General features: G+C 44.7%; 1 protein-coding gene across 3 annotated transcripts in view; it reads right to left on the minus strand.

Moving 5' to 3' along the window:
- Positions 1-18,329, minus strand: part of NELL1 (neural EGFL like 1) — a 1,344,875-nt gene that overhangs the window by 909,710 nt on the left and 416,836 nt on the right. For all 3 annotated transcript variants that reach the window (XM_063946373.1, XM_063946374.1, XM_063946375.1), the window contains exons 6-7: positions 11,103-11,175; positions 4,767-4,849 (exon numbers count right to left, since the gene is read on the minus strand). In XM_063946373.1, the coding sequence (XP_063802443.1) occupies positions 4,767-4,849; positions 11,103-11,175 (156 nt within the window). The remainder of the gene's footprint in view (positions 1-4,766; positions 4,850-11,102; positions 11,176-18,329) is intronic.

Genomic DNA, 18,329 nt, shown 5'->3' on the forward strand with positions numbered 1-18,329 from the left:
AGACATATGCTTCCTGGTGCAAAATTCATTGTATTTAGATTTTTATTACACACTACTAGGAACATAATGTAGAACAAAGTCAATCTGTCTACACATATTGCAGATGCACAGTTTTCTCTCTTACATAGCAGAGCAGCATTGTAACTTGTTTCCACTCAAGAAGAGTACATTCACCTTCTGTGTTGTATGAATATAAAACATACCTACATGGTCCATGTCTACTGTAATTGATGCATCTGTGCACCAGCTTGTTGGTCAAGAGGTTTAGTTGTTTTCTGATCAATGGGGAAGAAATGTGATCTAAGCATCCGTGGAATGAATGCCATTCCTTTATCTGTAAACAACATACTGCCACCTTTTTATTTACAACCAGGTCATTCTATGCCATCTCACAGGTAACTCCAGCTTTTCAGTTTACATCACCAATCATGTGAAAATATATATATGTGGGGTGTGGTTCATCAAATCGACAGTGTCTAGGTCGACAATGTTTAGGTCGACCACTATAGGTCGACATGGATGGAAGGTCGACAGGGTTTCTAGGTCGACATGTGCTAGGTCGACAGGTCTAAAGGTCGACATGAGGATTATTCTTTTTTTGTGTCTTTTTCTTCGTAGAGTGACAGGGATCCCAAATTAGTGCACCGCGTCCCCGCGCATGGCTCGCTTCGCTCACCATGCTTCGGGCATGGTGCCTTTGCTTCGCTCGGCACACTTTACCGTTCCAATCGTAGTCCACGTGGATCGTTAAGTATGAAAAAATTAAAAAAAAGAAAAATGTGAAAAACTCATGTCGACCTTTAGACCTGTCGACCTAGCACATGTTGACCTATAAACCCTGTCGACCTTCCATCCATGTCGACCTAGTGACTGTCGACCTATAGTGGTCGACCTAAACATTGTCGACCTAGACACTGTCGATCTTCAGACCGGATCCCATATATGTGGGAAAGTAGAACCGCAGTACAGGCAACACATGGTGCTCCATACTGTAGGTCGGTCAATCGTTCAGCAACTGAAAAAGAACACAGACTGTCCCCTAGGAGTCACAATGTAACACTTGGGTCAGATGGGAGCTGTCCAACAGCAATAGCTGCTGATCAGGATACACTATGCTGTGGAGCCCACTCAGCTCCTCACCTCCTTCATCCAGCACACTATGTAATGATACTCACATGCTGGACAGGGGGAGGTGCAGTTAGCAGAGAGCACTAGCTTCAATTATTATTATTATTATCCTTTATTTATATGGCGCCACAAGGGTTCCGCAGCGCCCAATTACAGAGTACATAAATAATCAAACAGGAAAACAGCAACTTACAGTTGATGACAGTATATCAATGGGAAGCCATTCCCCTGCATTAATGGCAGCCCTATATGGCGGCCTGCTTGTTTATTGATGCACATGTGTGGGATTGCGATCTTGCATATGTGCATTTGACACTCAGTTCAAGTGGCGCACACTCCAACTGTTTCTATATAACATATGGGCGTAACCAACTCTTAACAGTGTATATCATACATCCCAGTATTGAGCAGCATTCTCTGAATAAATTTATTATATATATATATATATATATATATATATATATATATTCATAAATAGACCGGAAGTGACATAGCGGTATCACGCGTTGCCATAGCGACCAGCGGTTCAGCCGAGGACACTATGCGGCTGATCGCGGCGGGACTCAGAGGCTTGTGTTAGCAACAGGGCTGCATATATGGGGGTGTTAAATATATACTGTTGTCTGACTGGTAGGTTTATACAGTGCGGCACCCGACGGGACGCAACTTCCGGTTGTACCGGAAGTGACGCGGCGGCCATTGAGGCACATGATTCATTTACCCATTAGCATATAGGTATATATAGGGGGCCTGGGAGGCTCTATGCAGGTCCTGGTTCCTTTTTGATGCTGCTGTTGATACTACTGATGTCCTGACTATGTACTGACTGGCGTATACCTAGAGAATGGTCCGAGTATAGGACCGAAACGTTGGTGAGCCCTTTCTGTGTATATATACTTTGTTTGTGACATGAAGTTACATGGAACCAAGTTTTTGAATAAATTACTTTATTGCTTACACCATATCACGCAAGTCTGGAGAGTGCTATCTTTTTCCACTGGTATGTGGAGAAATACTGTATTATATTCATAAATATATATATATATATATCTAGTGCAGAAACATCTGATAAAAGGACATTGGGGCTAATTCATATCTGATCGCTGCTGTGCGTTTCACACCGATTGACAGGCAGAGGTGTTCACTGGGCGGGAAGGGTTGGGCCGCAGTTTTGGGGGCGCGGTCCGAGCAACGCAGGCGTGCCCAGATCGTGCAGGGGGCGGGCAGCGGTGGCTGCGTGACGTCACACGAAGCCGCTGCAACCCGGAGAGATACGGGCAGCTCCCTGCCAGCGCACAGGAGCTGCGCTGGCAGGGAGCTACTCTTCAGGTACAAAAGCATCGCCGCCACGCAATGTTTTTCTACCTCTGCGGCGGGACTACAGCCAGACATACGGGGCGGACTAGCCCTGTGCTGGGCGTCCCACTGCATGTCAGGGTGGCTGATCGTAGCCGTGCAAAAGGTCTGAATTAAGCCCATAGTCATCAATTCCAATTGCAGCTCCAATTTTCACGTTACATTTTTTTACTCGCATAACAAAACTTCACATATATCAAAAACAGTAAAAACCGTCACATAAAAAGATTTCACATTGGAACATCTCCTTATGGAGAGATGTTAAACATAGTGTGTCTCATACTGCACTCCTTTATATCATGGAATTTGCAATGGTGATTGCACACATCAAAAAGCTGAGAATAACGTGCAACGTAAGCATGATAAAAAAAGAAACTTTTATGCAAACATTTAACAGAATAAAATTGTAAACATCAGGTTTTGCGCCAAGACTCTGTTATTACTTTTATTAATACAAATTTCCCAGTGAAAACAAAAACAAACATTAAGCATATGAAAATAAGGACTGTAGATTTATTATTATTTTTAACATATTTTAAGTTAAAAAAAATTAATGCAATGCAATTAATGAGAATATATCTTCATGCGTCATCAATTAACTGAGGAATCTGTTAAATCAATATTAGAATGCTACAAGAATCACTAGCGGTGACGAGTAAATGTATTAAGTGTCTCCATATGGAATATCTGCAGTAGTAGGTGTGGTGGTTCAGAATACGGACACTCCCTGCTGAGATCACTGCATTATAAATCTAATATATGTCACCACAGTGCCGCAAAGTGTGTATTTATCCAACATGTATCTGTTGGTTGCAAGACAGCTCCGCACTAATCACATGCATTGTTATTGCACTGACTCAGAACACTGTACAACTACGAGAAGACAGCCATTATGTATATACTGATCTAGTACTGAGGAGACAAGCCATATATATTCAAAGTTTAAGTGCCTCATATTATGAAGCGTTACTTGATAAATAATCCATGATTACAACATGCAGAGCTCATATTTCCAGATGACAAGAAAACATTTGCAGATATTCATGGATAGCTCTGTGTATTTGTTAAACATCAATTAAAGGATAAAATTGGAATGATGCATCTCGCTATACATTAAAGGCTTAGGGTGGTGCAGTCACCTACACATTGAGGCAGGAGCTATTGTGTGGTGAAAATACATATATTCCCATGAATATTGGGCCAGCGCACATTATGGCTGCTGTCAATGGGCAGCAATTAAGTGTTACGGATGCACACCACAAAGTGCTTTTGTTTTACAGCGGTCCACCGAGGTGGCCTGCCATGCACACGGTATAGTGCATGCCTACTCTCTGGTTGCAAGGTACAGTACATGCCTACTCTCTGGATGCAAGGTACAGTACATGCCTACTCTCTGGTTGAAAGGTACAATACATGACTACTCTCTGGTTGAAAGGTACAGTACATGCCTACTTTCTATACGCAAGATATAGTAGATGCCTACTCTCTATATGCAAGGTACAGTACATTCCTACTCTCTGGTTGAAAGGTACAGCACATGCCTACTCTCTGGTTGAAAGGTACAGTACATGCCTACTCTCTATACGCAAGGCACAATACATGCCTACTCTCTATACGCAAGGCACAATACATGCCTACTCTCTGTATGCAAGGAACAATACAAGCCTACTCTCTATACATAAGGTACAGTACATGCCTACTCTTTATACACAATCGATCGCTGCAAGCTTCTGCTCCTTTCAAACGCTACCATGGTGCTGCATATACCTATGCACTGTGGTGACTATCTAGGTAACTTCTGCTAATGAGGGTGAACCTGCCCCATGTGAGGAGACAAACTGCTTCACCTAAGTCCATCTTGCAGCCAGTCCTCCCTTAGGGCCTGGGCAGTGACGATTATAACCTCCTCTGTGCCTTATTGCGCCAAAGCTTTGCGCACTGCCTTGTGGGGTCCACACAGTGCCACCCACTCTAAACTGCATATGCAACACAGGCTTTGCCAATGGAGGGAATGCAGCCTAGAAGTAGGCGCATCAGAACTCTGTTGGCGTTTAGGGCCCTTTTCGGGAGCGTTTCCTGAGATCTGTTATCGGTCTAACCCACTAAGCTCAGCCTGATGAGAAAGACATGACTATAAAGCACACTTAGAGCCTATACAAATAAAGCTGAGCATTTACGGAGGAAGGCCACACACAAGCTAGTAAACAGAAGGCGGAAAATAACATTAATGAATTTGCAACACGAAGGCAGCATACAATAAACCGGTATCACATAATACGTACTTTAGCGGTGAGTTTTGCCAGCAGCTCCTGTAAATCCATAATACCTTGCACAAGGCTCAGGAAATCACTGCAGGTCGGGCATGCTCGATAAGACAATAAAAACAGCATAAAAACCTTGTATTAAACATGATAAAACTAGACAGCAGAAACGATTTACATGCAAATTAGGATATTAAGAGATAATGTACTAAAAATGTCTGTATCAGTAGGAATGAAATATATTAAGTGTGGAATTGTATCTAGTACTGAGCACAAACAAATTTGTTTAACAATCAGTCAGGGAGTTGCTCAGAGCCAATCAGATACATTGTAACATCCACAGATACCTACACCGCAAACAAATCTATATGCATGAAGCACAAGCCATAAAAGATTATCTACAACTCTGTTTAATAAATATATACACCTAGAAAATCAGTTTAAATGCTGATGTGTTGAAATTGCTTCTCTGTTTGCACTTCCAGCAATGCTACTGTACGTACAGAGGCACCGAGGGGGTAGGGAGGGTACTAATTTCCCGGGCCAAGGTCTGAAGAAGGGGCCCAGTGGTGGCCCAGGTCCCCCCCCCCCCTCGTCTCCTCATCCCAGTACACGCTGTTGAGTGCTGGGCATCCAGGGATGCGCTTAAAAATACTTCTGTATTTTTAGCTAAGGGTGCATGGCCACGCCTCCTTTGATTAGGCCACGCACCTAGAAAGTACCTGGTCCCAGCCAGGCCCTCTACTGCCCTGTGTATGTATACCAACTTCTGCCACCTTTCCACTTGCAGACTTCATTTATTACCCGTCACATGTACAAAGCTTTATATTAGAGGCTCGAGTCTGTGCTTTCCAACAAAGTTTTTATATCACCGAGATAGAACTATTTCTGCTGCACTTGGGCAAAACACAAATTTGCATTGAATAAAACTGTGAAACATTCACAGTGCACGGAGCACATCTGTGCCATATACAAGGGTCTGGAATTTTGTCTGCATGGAAAGGAATGTCTGGGTGAAAGACACAGAGGCAAGGCAAAAGCTTTCCATTCACGCCTTTTACACGTCCACCTGCAACTTCTTCCCAATATACCGACTTCTTATGTTTGTGAAAATGTTGAATTTAATGAACGTGCCCCTGATGTATACCTTAAAGAAGATGAAACGCATTAACAGATTCAATGGTTTATATTGGGTATATATACACGTTAACTTTAGTTCCAGCTCAGTCAGCGTTATGGTACCACGCCAGCCCCTTGCCATGCGGACGTCTAGATAACCTATTCTGAGGTGCCACCAGCAGGAGATATCACCAGGCCAGAAATGGGTCAAGTTTAAAAACACAAATTCTTATGCATTAATAGTGCGGATGATTTGTATCACACTGAGATTTATGGACGCTCCAAGCCAACCAGAAGATATGTAATCTGTATCCAGAGTGCATCCTGCGACGCGTTTTGTTACAGAACACTTCCTCAGGCAAACGCATAATTTACATCTATTGCTGGCCCAGTGCTCCCTCCAGCTGATAACATTCAGGGTAAGGAATCAACACATCCATATGCAGAGGGGACAGAATAAGTACTTAAGGGCCAAGATAGTCTGTACAACTGTAAAGGCATACATTCATTATTGTTAACATCAGAATCCTTCAACGCATTTCATCATGTATTCTGTGGTTGTGGTGTCTGATATGGTCCTAGTGCCCACCCCATCTTCATGACATATGCAACAGAATTATAGATCTGGAATCAGGTTTTACGCTGGAAACAAGTTAAATAAATATTTACTGGATTAGAACTTTATAGGCAGCACTGACTTTAGTAACCATTTTGGCAGTGACTGGCCTTGTGCAGTTTACAAAATGAAATCAAACCTGTGATTGAATGCTGCAAGTAAGAACACATTTTTCTGTTTTACTAGGTCTCATAAAACATCCCCCATAAAAAAAGACGCAGCCAAATAGAGGATAAATGTTTGTAGGGTAACTGGACGCATGAGTATGTCTGTGGTCAGAATAACGTACAGGACTGCAGAGGAGGACAACGGAAGAGAAATGTTTGTAGGGTAACTGGACACATGAGAACGTCTGTGGTCAGGATAGTGTACAGGACTGCAGAAGGACAATGGAGGAGAAACGTTTGTAGGGTAACTGGATGCATGAGAATGTCTAAGGTCAGGATAGTGTACAGGACTGCAGAAGGACAACGAAGGAGAAACGTTTGTAGGGTAACTGGACGCATGAGTATGTCTGTGGTCAGGATAGTGTACAGGACTGCAGAAGAGGACAACGAAGGAGAAACGTTTGTAGGGTAACTGGACGAATGAGAATGTCTGTGGTCAGGATGATATACAGGACTGCAGAAGAGGACAACGGAGGAGAATCATTTGTAGGGTAACTGGACGCATGAGAACGGCTGTGGTCAGGATAGTGTACAGGAATGCAGAAGAGGACAATGGAGGAGAAACGTTTGTAGGGTAACTGGACACATGAGTATGTCTGTGGGCAGGATAGTGTACAGGACTGCAGAAGGGGACAACAGAGGTGAAACATTTGTAGAGAAACTGGACACATGAGAATGTCTGTGGTCAGGACAGTGTACAGGACTGCAGAAGAGGACAATGGAGGAGAAACGTTTGTAGGGTAACTGGACACATGAGAATGTCTGTGGTCAGGATAGTGTACAGGACTGCAGAAGAGGACAACAGAGGAGAAACGTTTGTAGGGTAACTGGATGCATGAGTATGTCTGTGGGCAGGATAGTGTACAGGACTGCAGAAGAGTACAACGGAGGAGAAACGTTTGTAGGGTAACTGGACGAATGAGAATGTCTGTGGTCAGGATAGTGTACAGGACTGCAGAAGAGTACAACGGAGGAGAAACGTTTGTAGGGTAACTGGATGCATGAGAATGTCTGTGGTCAGTATAGTGTACAGGACTGCAGAAGAGGACAACAGAGGAGAAACGTTTGTAGGGTAACTGGATGCATGAAAATGTCTGTGGTCAGTATAGTGTAAAGGACTGCAGAAGAGGACAACAGAGGAGAAACGTTTGTAGAGAAACTGGACGCATGAGAATGTCTGTGGTCAGGACAGTGTACAGGACTGCAGAAGAGGACAATGGAGGAGAAACGTTTGTAGGGTAACTGGACACATGAGAATGTCTGTGGTCAGGATAGTGTACAGGACTGCAGAAGAGGACAATGGAGGAGAAACGTTTGTAGGGTAACTGGACACATGAGAAGGTCTGTGGTCAGTATAGTGTAAAGGACTGCAGAAGAGGACAACGAAGGAGAAACGTTTGTAGGGTAACTGGATGCATGAGTATGTCTGTGGGCAGGATAGTGTACAGGAATGCAGAAGAGGACAATGGAGGAGAAACATTTGTAGGGTAACTGGACACATGAGAATGTCTGTGGTCAGGATAGTGTACAGGACTGCAGAAGAGGACAATGGAGGAGAAACGTTTGTAGGGTAACTGGACACATGAGAATGTCTGTGGTCAGTATAGTGTAAAGGACTGCAGAAGAGGACAACGAAGGAGAAACGTTTGTAGGGTAACTGGACGCATGAGTATGTCTGTGGTCAGGATAGTGTACAGGAATGCAGAAGAGGACAACGGAGGAGAAACGTTTGTAGGGTAACTGGATGCATGAGTATGTCTGTGGGCAGGATAGTGTACAGGACTGCAGAAGAGGACAACGGAGGAGAAACATTTGTAGGGTAACTGGACGAATGAGAATGTCTGGTCAGGATAGTGTACAGGACTGCAGAAGAGTACAACAGAGGAGAAACATTTGTAGAGAAACTGGATGCATGAGAATGTCTGTGGTCAGTATAGTGTACAGGACTGCAGAAGAGGACAACGGAGGAGAAACGTTTGTAGAGAAACTGGACGCATGAGAAGGTCTGTGGTCAGTATAGTGTACAGGACTGCAGAAGGGGACAACAGAGGAGAAACATTTGTAGAGAAACTGGACACATGAGAAGGTCTATGGTCAGTATAGTGTACAGGACTGCAGAAGGGGATAACAGAGGAGAAACATTTGTAGAGAAACTGGACACATGAGAAGGTCTATGGTCAGTATAGTGTACAGGACTGCAGAAGGGGATAACAGAGGAGAAACATTTGTAGAGAAACTGGACACATGAGAATGTCTATGGTCAGGATAGTGTACAGGACTGCAGAAGAGGACAACGATGGGACTAATATACCAATACATGTATATGTGAATTCCTAGCATTCCTAGCAATGTTTCTGTATTTATTGCAATTTTGTATCCCATTTTAGGAGCTTCAGTCAATTACACTTTGATAGATTATTAGATTGTAATTAATGTTTGTGTGTTCTGGTTAGTGCTGGCAGTTGTAGTGCCTGGCAATGTAATATGTAAATTAGGTAAGGACATCTACTACTACTATGAACGATGTGAAAATTCTGAGCCCCCAGACCTCTTGTAATGACCATATCAATCACCTTTACCCATAGCACAAAACAAATGAACTTGAGCAATTTACCATTTCAAAATGACAATACTACTTTTTCAGCAAGAATTCTATAACTAATCTTCCACTGGCCGAAGCCTCACTAGCAGCGCCACAGCCGCAAATTACACGTCTTTTCCCTTAAGTTTATTAAAGGACAAAAACTATCCTGGAGGGGGAATGTAAGGGACCATGGGCCCTAATCAGGGTGACCCGGGCGTGCAGTGTTTCTTATTGCACAGTACGTGATACACTACAGATAGGGTGCATGAGTAGAAGGAGAGGCATTGCCTCAGTAGAGCGGAGACCATGCTGGAGAAAGAAAGAAGTCCACCACCCACAGTAAGTGTGTTGGAGACATTAATATACCATGAATCCTTATGGGGGGTATTAATGTTATATGGGTGCTTGTGGTGGTTGTATTAATGTTATGTGGACCGTAGTGGGGTATTAAGGGTGTGTATGGGCTTTTTATTAAATATAAGTACTATTAATATGATGTGGAGTTGGTGGAGGCTCTTAATTTTGTCCCTACAGCGGAACGAAACGCGTCAGTCCAGATGCTAACCATTTGTTGTTAAGGTCCATACACACATAACGATAAAATGAGCGACGTCGCTCATTTTCCCCCTCCTTGAGCGACGTTGCTCATTTTATCGTCAAGTGTGTATGCCGCCAGCAACGACCGATGCGCGGCCCAGCGGGTCGGCAACGATCGTCGCTGTTGGTAGGGCATGCATGAAGGATGTGGACTGTCGTCCACGACCTTCATGCAGGGCTGACGGGGGCATGACGTCACTGAGCGATATGAGCTGTCATATCGCTCAGTGTGTACAGTCGGCCGCCGACCAGCCGGCCCGGGAGGGGGAAACATTAGACGATGTCGCTCACAGAGCGACATCGTCTAATGTGTATGGACCTTTAAAGTGCACTGTTTGCTGAGACCGTTGCTGGCAAATAACAGGCTGAATATGGACGGATACATCTTTGTTATTACACTCTCCTAAGGCGGTGACTTCTGTTATACAGACAACGGTTTCCTTTAATATTGCCCAATACATCCACAAACACACAATTTGCTTAATTTAATATTTCTTTCATAGCGGCATATTCAATTAGGGTCGGAGCCATTCCGACATGCATTTGTCGGAATGGATCCGACAACCCCTATTCAAATCTCATCTCAATTCGACTTTTAAAAAGTCGAATTGAGATGAGGTACCCAGAGGAGGAGAGGGGGGGGTGGGAAGCCGCGGGGAGACCAGCGGGGACAACCACCAGCAGACGGAGGAGATCAGCGTTACAGTAGCGCTGCAGGAAGATGCCACACAGCCGCAAGACCTCACGGCAGTGTCCACCCGGCTCCAGCAAGCGTGATCTCACTTGCTGGAGCCGGGTGGACGCTGCCGTGAGTGGCGCGGCTGTGAGACATCCTGCTGCAGCGCTACTGTAGCGCTGATCTTCCCTGTATGCCCACGGCTGTCCCCCGTCTCGCTACAGCTCCCCCCCCCCTCCTCCTCCTCCTCTGGGTTCCCACATCTCAGTCCAACATTTTCGCCGTGTTCGACACAAGCACGTGGATCGGCAGCTATTCCGCCGATCCACGTGCTTTTCGACAAGTCGAATTCCACGACTTGTCGAATAGGACTGAATAGGTCGAATCAGGATTAGACATTAAAAAGCTGAAAACTGCCTTCTTTTCGACTGACGGCAGTTTTCGACACCAATTGAATATACACCTAAGTATCTCAATAAGAAATGTTTGGCCTAGAGGTGAAGTGAAAAAAAATGATGATACTCTAGAGCACTGTGATTCAATAAAGTTTGGGAACCACTGCTGTAGGGTATTGTATACTATGATAGGCTGTACTTACTGCGATTCAGATTTGGACATTGCATTATGTATCCGTTCGGCATGAATATAAGTTTCACATCTTGAATCACTCCCTAGGGGGTAAAAAAAATAATAATTCATGGTTAGTGATGGAACGCACACAACACTCACTGGGTGGTATTCAATTATTTTCACCCCCTTCCACACCTGTTCTGTTTCTGTTGATGGGATTGGTATAATAATTTCAGCTCACTACCCCCTGGGGTAGCGAGGGTGCCCAACCCTTTACAAAGCTAAGCCTGATTACTATGGGTGTGGTATTCAAGATAACGGGGATCACTATAGAAAGGAGATTGGGCGTGATATATAATTTGAATACCGCCCACTGAGTGCACACTCACTTCCTAACTGCAAATGTATGACTCCGGTATGTGAGCTGGACAGGTGAGTAATGACTGAGACTCAGAGCTATATCCGGCCACCGGGGGGAGGACTCATTTATATTACACATAAGGGATAAAGAGACAAAGGCTATAAGTAAAATCAGCAGGATTCTATATAGTACATAATATGATCCAATTATAATAACACAAAGAGAGGGTAAACTGCACATGTACGCATAAATACAGGTGTATACATTATTATCACTATGAGAGCTACAGTACAGTGGGGAGAGATGAAAGGGGAGCCGATCCCCCCCCCCCGTGTATGGGCGTGTCCTGCAGCCACTCTGCAGCGGGCGCAATAAGCCAGTTACATAGTAACATAGTTAATGAGGTTGAAGATAGACAAGTTGTCTATCGAGTTCACCCTGTATAAATTACCCTACACTATTCTGTATATAACCATACTGACTCAAGTGTTGACAACTACTGTATAATCCATATTTTTACAAAGTACATTCATTTTAAATGCTATTTCCCAATATACTGTACACCCAGAGGCGTAACTCTGGGAGGCAACAGAGTCATCTGCCGCCGGGCTCCTGCTCTGAAGGGGGCACCTCTCCTCCCACTCGGTGACTCCATTGAATTAAGTTAATTGATACAGTAGCTGCCGCTATCTTTTCAGTGACAGACTTCCCCAATGGTCCCTGCACCTTACAGATCACACTCTTTTTATTATACTGTATATACATTTTACAAGTGTCACACCGAGGATTAGAAACCATGACCTATTACACTGGAATCAGTCCCTTACTGATGGAGCTATTTGCTCCTCTATAGGAAATATGAGCATTCTAACTATATGAAGTTACTTCTCTGACAATTACACGTAGCTTCATATAGTTAGAATTCTCATGCTTACTGTACAGGAGCAAATAACTCCGTCAGTAAAGTGTCTGCTGTCAGTGTAACAGGCCATGGGGGTAGTTCCAAGTTGATCGCAGCAGGATTTTTTTTTAGCAGTTGGGCAAAACCATGTGCACTGCAGGGGGGGGGGGGGGGGGGGGGCAGATATAACATGTGCAGAGAGAGTTAGATTTGGGTGGGTTATTTTGTTTCTGTGCAGGGTAAATACTGGCTGCTTTATTTTTACACTGCAATTTAGATTGCAGATTGAACACACCCCACCCAAATCTCTCTCTCTCTGCACATGTTACATCTGCCCCCCATGCAGTGCACATGGTTTTGCCCAACTGCTAACAAACTTGAAGCTGCGATCAACTCAGAATTACCCTCCATGGGTTCTTATCCTGGGTATGACTGCTAAGAAATGTGTGATTTAAAATAAAACACAATGAAATGTATATATACACTTTCTTTTTTTTTCAGAACCTTCCACACACACACATACACATTATATATACACTGCTCAAAAAAATAAAGGGAACACTAAAATAACGCATCCTAGATCTGAATGAATGAAATATTCTTATTAAATACTTTGTTCTTTACATAGTTGAATGTGCTGACAACAAAATCACACACAAATAATCAATGGAAATCAAATTTATTAACCCATGGAGGTCTGGATTTTGAGTCGCACTTAATATTAAAGTGGAAAAACACACTACAGGCTGATCCACCTTTGATGTAATGTCCTTAAAACAAGTCAAAATGAGGCTCAGTATTGTGTGCGGCCTCCACGTGCCTGTATGACCTCCCTACAACCCACACAAGTGGCTCAGGTAGTGCAGCTCATCCAGGATGGCACATTAATGCGAGCTGTGGCAAGAAGGTTTGCTGTGTCTGTCAGCGTAGTGTCCAGAGCATGGAGGCGCTACCAGGAGACAGGCCAGTACATCAGGAGATGTGGAGGAGGGCAACAACCCAGCAGCAGGACCGCTACCTCCGCCTTTGTGCAAGGAGGAACAGGAGGAGCACTGCCAGAGCCCTGCTGTGGCTTCCACGTGCCTGTATGACCTCCCTACAACGCCTGGGCATGCTCCTGATGAGGTGGCAGATGGTCTCCTGAGGGATCTCCTCCCAGACCTGGACTAAAGCATCCACCAACTCCTGGACAGTCTGTGGTCCATACATTGGTGGATGGAGAAAGACATGATGTCCCAGATGTGCTCAATTGGATTCAGGTCTGGGGAACGGGCGGGCCAGTCCATAGCATCAATGCCTTCGTCTTGCAGGAACTGCTGACACACTCCAGCCACATGAGGTCTAGCATTGTCTTGCATTAGGAGGAAGTTGGAACCCAGGGCCAACCGCACCAGCATATGGTCTCACAAGGGGTCTGAGGATCTCATCTCGGTACCTAATGGCAGTCAGGCTACCTCTGGCGAGCACATGGAGGGCTGTGCGGCCCCCAAAGAAATGACACCCCACACCATTACTGACCCACTGCCAAACCGGTCATGATGGAGGATGTTGCAGGCAGCAGAACGTTCTCCTTGGCGTCTCCAGACTCTGTCACGTCTGTCACATGTGCTCAGTGAGAACCTGCTTTCATCTGTGAAGAGCACAGGGCGCCAGTGGCGAATTTGCCAATCTTGGTGTTCTCTGGCAAATGCCAAACGTCCTGCACGGTGTTGGGCTGTAAGCACAACCCCCACCTGTGCGCGTCGGACCCTCATACCACCCTCATGGAGTCTACCAAAAAATTCAAAAAAAGCGCTGACAGAGTATAATTTAAAATATATTTATGTTTTTATTTTGCTGTTTTAACTTGCTGTAGTAAAATATATACTTTTAAATAGCTCACTGTGAACCAATTACACTAACAGTAATTAAAAACAATAAAAAAAACAATATTTAATTGTTCTCTAGCTCAATGCATCCTTTACCTTTACAAATCATCACAAAAAAATAAGAATTTACTCACCGGTAATTCTATTTCTCGTAGTCCGTAGTGGATGCTGGGAACTCCGTAAGGACCATGGGGAATAGCGGGCTCCGAAGGAGGCTGGGCACTCTAGAAAGATCTTAGACTACCTGGTGTGCACTGGCTCCTTCCACTATGACCCTCCTCCAAGCCTCAGTTAGGTACTGTGCCCGGACGAGCGTACACAATAAGGAAGGATTTTGAATCCCGGGTAAGACTCATACCAGCCACACCAATCACACCGTACAACTCGTGATATGAAACACAGTTAACAGTATGAAACAATAGAGCCTCTCAACAGATGGCTCAACAATAACCCGATTTAGTTAACAATAACTATGTACAAGTATTGCAGATAAACCGCACTTGGGATGGGCGCCCAGCATCCACTACGGACTACGAGAAATAGAATTACCGGTGAGTAAATTCTTATTTTCTCTAACGTCCTAGTGGATGCTGGGAACTCCGTAAGGACCATGGGGATTATACCAAAGCTCCCAAACGGGCGGGAGAGTGCGGATGACTCTGCAGCACTGAATGAGAGAACTCCAGGTCCTCCTCAGCCAGGGTATCAAATTTGTAGAATTTTGCAAACGTGTTTGCCCCTGACCAAGTAGCTGCTCGGCAAAGTTGTAAAGCCGAGACCTCTCGGGCAGCCGCCCAAGATGAGCCCACCTTCCTTGTGGAATGGGCATTGACAGATTTTGGCTGTGGCAGGCCTGCCACAGTATGTGCAAGCTGAATTGTACTACAAATCCAACGAGCAATAGTCTGCTTAGAAGCAGGAGCACCCTGCTTGTTAGGTGCATATAGGATAAACAGCGAGTCAGATTTTCTGACTCTAGCCGTTCTGGAAACATATATTTTCAGTGCCCTGACAACGTCTAGCAACTTGGAGTCCTCCAAGTTCCTAGTAGCCTAGGCACCACAATAGGCTGGTTCAGGTGAAACGCTGACACCACCTTTGGGAGAAACTGGGGACGAGTCCTCAATTCTGCCCTATCCATATGGAAAATCAAATAAGGGCTTTTACAAGACAAAGCCGCCAACTTTGATACTCGCCTGGCAGAAGCCAAGGCCAATAACATAACCACCTTCCACGTGAGATATTTCAGATCCACGGTTTTTAGTGGTTCAAACTAGAGATGAGCGGGTTCGGTTTCTCTGAATCCGAACCCGCCAGAACTTCATGTTTTTTTTCACGGGTCCGAGCGACTCGGATCTTCCCGCCTTGCTCGGTTAACCCGAGCGCGCCCGAACGTCATCATGACGCTGTCGGATTCTCGCGAGGCTCGGATTCTATCGCGAGACTCGGATTCTATATAAGGAGCCGCGCGTCGCCGCCATTTTCACACGTGCATTGAGATTGATAGGGAGAGGACGTGGCTGGCGTCCTCTCCGTTTAGAATAGTTTAGAGAGACACTTGATTTACTAATTTTGGGGAGCATTAGGAGTACTCAGTACAGTGCAGAGTTTTGCTGATAGTGACCACCAGTTTTATTTATAATCCGTTCTCTGCCTGAAAAAAGCGATACACAGCACACAGTGACTCAGTCACATACCATATCTGTGTGCACTGCTCAGGCTCAGGCCAGTGTGCTGCATCATCTATTATCTATATATAATATTATATATATCTGTCTGACTGCTCAGCTCACACAGCTTATAATTGTGGGGGAGACTGGGGAGCACTACTGCAGTGCCAGTTATAGGTTATAGCAGGAGCCAGGAGTACATAATATATTATATAGTGAGTGACCACCAGACACACAGTGCAGTTTATTTAATATATCCGTTCTCTGCCTGAAAAAAGCGATACACACAGTGACTCAGTCAGTCACATACCATATCTGTGTGCACTGCTCAGGCTCAGGCCAGTGTGCTGCATCATCTATATATATTATATATCTGTCTGACTGCTCAGCTCACACAGCTTATAATTGTGGGGGAGACTGGGGAGCACTACTGCAGTGCCAGTTATAGGTTATAGCAGGAGCCAGGAGTACATAATATTATATTAAAATTAAACAGTGCACACTTTTGCTGCAGGAGTGCCACTGCCAGTGTGACTAGTGACCAGTGACCTGACCACCAGTATAATATATATAATATTAGTAGTATACTATCTCTTTATCAACCAGTCTATATTAGCAGCAGACACAGTACAGTGCGGTAGTTCACGGCTGTGGCTACCTCTGTGTCGGCACTCGGCAGCCCGTCCATAATTGTATATACCACCTAACCGTGGTTTTTTTTTCTTTCTTTATACATACATACTAGTTACGAGTATACTATCTCTTTATCAACCAGTCTATATTAGCAGCAGACACAGTACAGTGCGGTAGTTCACGGCTGTGGCTACCTCTGTGTCGGCACTCGGCAGCCCGTCCATAATTGTATATACCACCTAACCGTGGTTTTTTTTTCTTTCTTTATACATACATACTAGTTACGAGTATACTATCTCTTTATCAACCAGTCTATATATTAGCAGCAGACACAGTACAGTGCGGTAGTTCACGGCTGTGGCTACCTGTGTCGGCACTCGGCAGCCCGTCCATAATTGTATATACCACCTAACCGTGTTTTTTTTTTCTTTCTTTATACATACATACTAGTTACGAGTATACTATCTCTTTATCAACCAGTCTATATATTAGCAGCAGACACAGTACAGTGCGGTAGTTCACGGCTGTGGCTACCTCTGTGTCGGCACTCGGCAGCCCGTCCATAATTGTATATACCACCTAACCGTGGTTTTTTTTTCTTTCTTTATACATACATACTAGTTACGAGTATACTATCTCTTTATCAACCAGTCTATATATTAGCAGCAGACACAGTACAGTGCGGTAGTTCACGGCTGTGGCTACCTCTGTGTCGGCACTCGGCAGCCCGTCCATAATTGTATATACCACCTAACCGTGGTTTTTTTTTCTTTCTTTATACATACATACTAGTTACGAGTATACTATCTCTTTATCAACCAGTCTATATATTAGCAGCAGACACAGTACAGTGCGGTAGTTCACGGCTGTGGCTACCTCTGTGTCGGCACTCGGCAGCCCGTCCATAATTGTATATACCACCTAACCGTGGTTTTTTTTTCTTTCTTTATACATACATACTAGTTACGAGTATACTATCTCTTTATCAACCAGTCTATATATTAGCAGCAGACACAGTACAGTGCGGTAGTTCACGGCTGAGGCTACCTCTGTGTCGGCACTCGGCAGCCCGTCCATAATTGTATACTAGTATCCAATCCATCCATCTCCATTGTTTACCTGAGGTGCCTTTTAGTTGTGCCTATTAAAATATGGAGAACAAAAATGTTGAGGTTCCAAAATTAGGGAAAGATCAAGATCCACTTCCACCTCGTGCTGAAGCTGCTGCCACTAGTCATGGCCGAGACGATGAAATGCCAGCAACGTCGTCTGCCAAGGCCGATGCCCAATGTCATAGTACAGCGCATGTCAAATCCAAAACACCAAATATCAGTAAAAAAAGGACTCCAAAACCTAAAATAAAATTGTCGGAGGAGAAGCGTAAACTTGCCAATATGCCATTTACCACACGGAGTGGCAAGGAACGGCTGAGGCCCTGGCCTATGTTCATGGCTAGTGGTTCAGCTTCACATGAGGATGGAAGCACTCAGCCTCTCGCTAGAAAAATGAAAAGACTCAAGCTGGCAAAAGCAGCACAGCAAAGAACTGTGCATTCTTCGAAATCCCAAATCCACAAGGAGAGTCCAATTGTGTCGGTTGCGATGCCTGACCTTCCCAACACTGGACGTGAAGAGCATGCGCCTTCCACCATTTGCACGCCCCCTGCAAGTGCTGGAAGGAGCACCCGCAGTCCAGTTCCTGATAGTCAGATTGAAGATGTCAGTGTTGAAGTACACCAGGATGAGGAGGATATGGGTGTTGCTGGCGCTGGGGAGGAAATTGACCAGGAGGATTCTGATGGTGAGGTGGTTTGTTTAAGTCA

The sequence above is a fragment of the Pseudophryne corroboree genome, chromosome 11 (genome assembly GCF_028390025.1).
Source record: "Pseudophryne corroboree isolate aPseCor3 chromosome 11, aPseCor3.hap2, whole genome shotgun sequence".
Classification (NCBI taxonomy): domain Eukaryota; kingdom Metazoa; phylum Chordata; class Amphibia; order Anura; family Myobatrachidae; genus Pseudophryne; species Pseudophryne corroboree.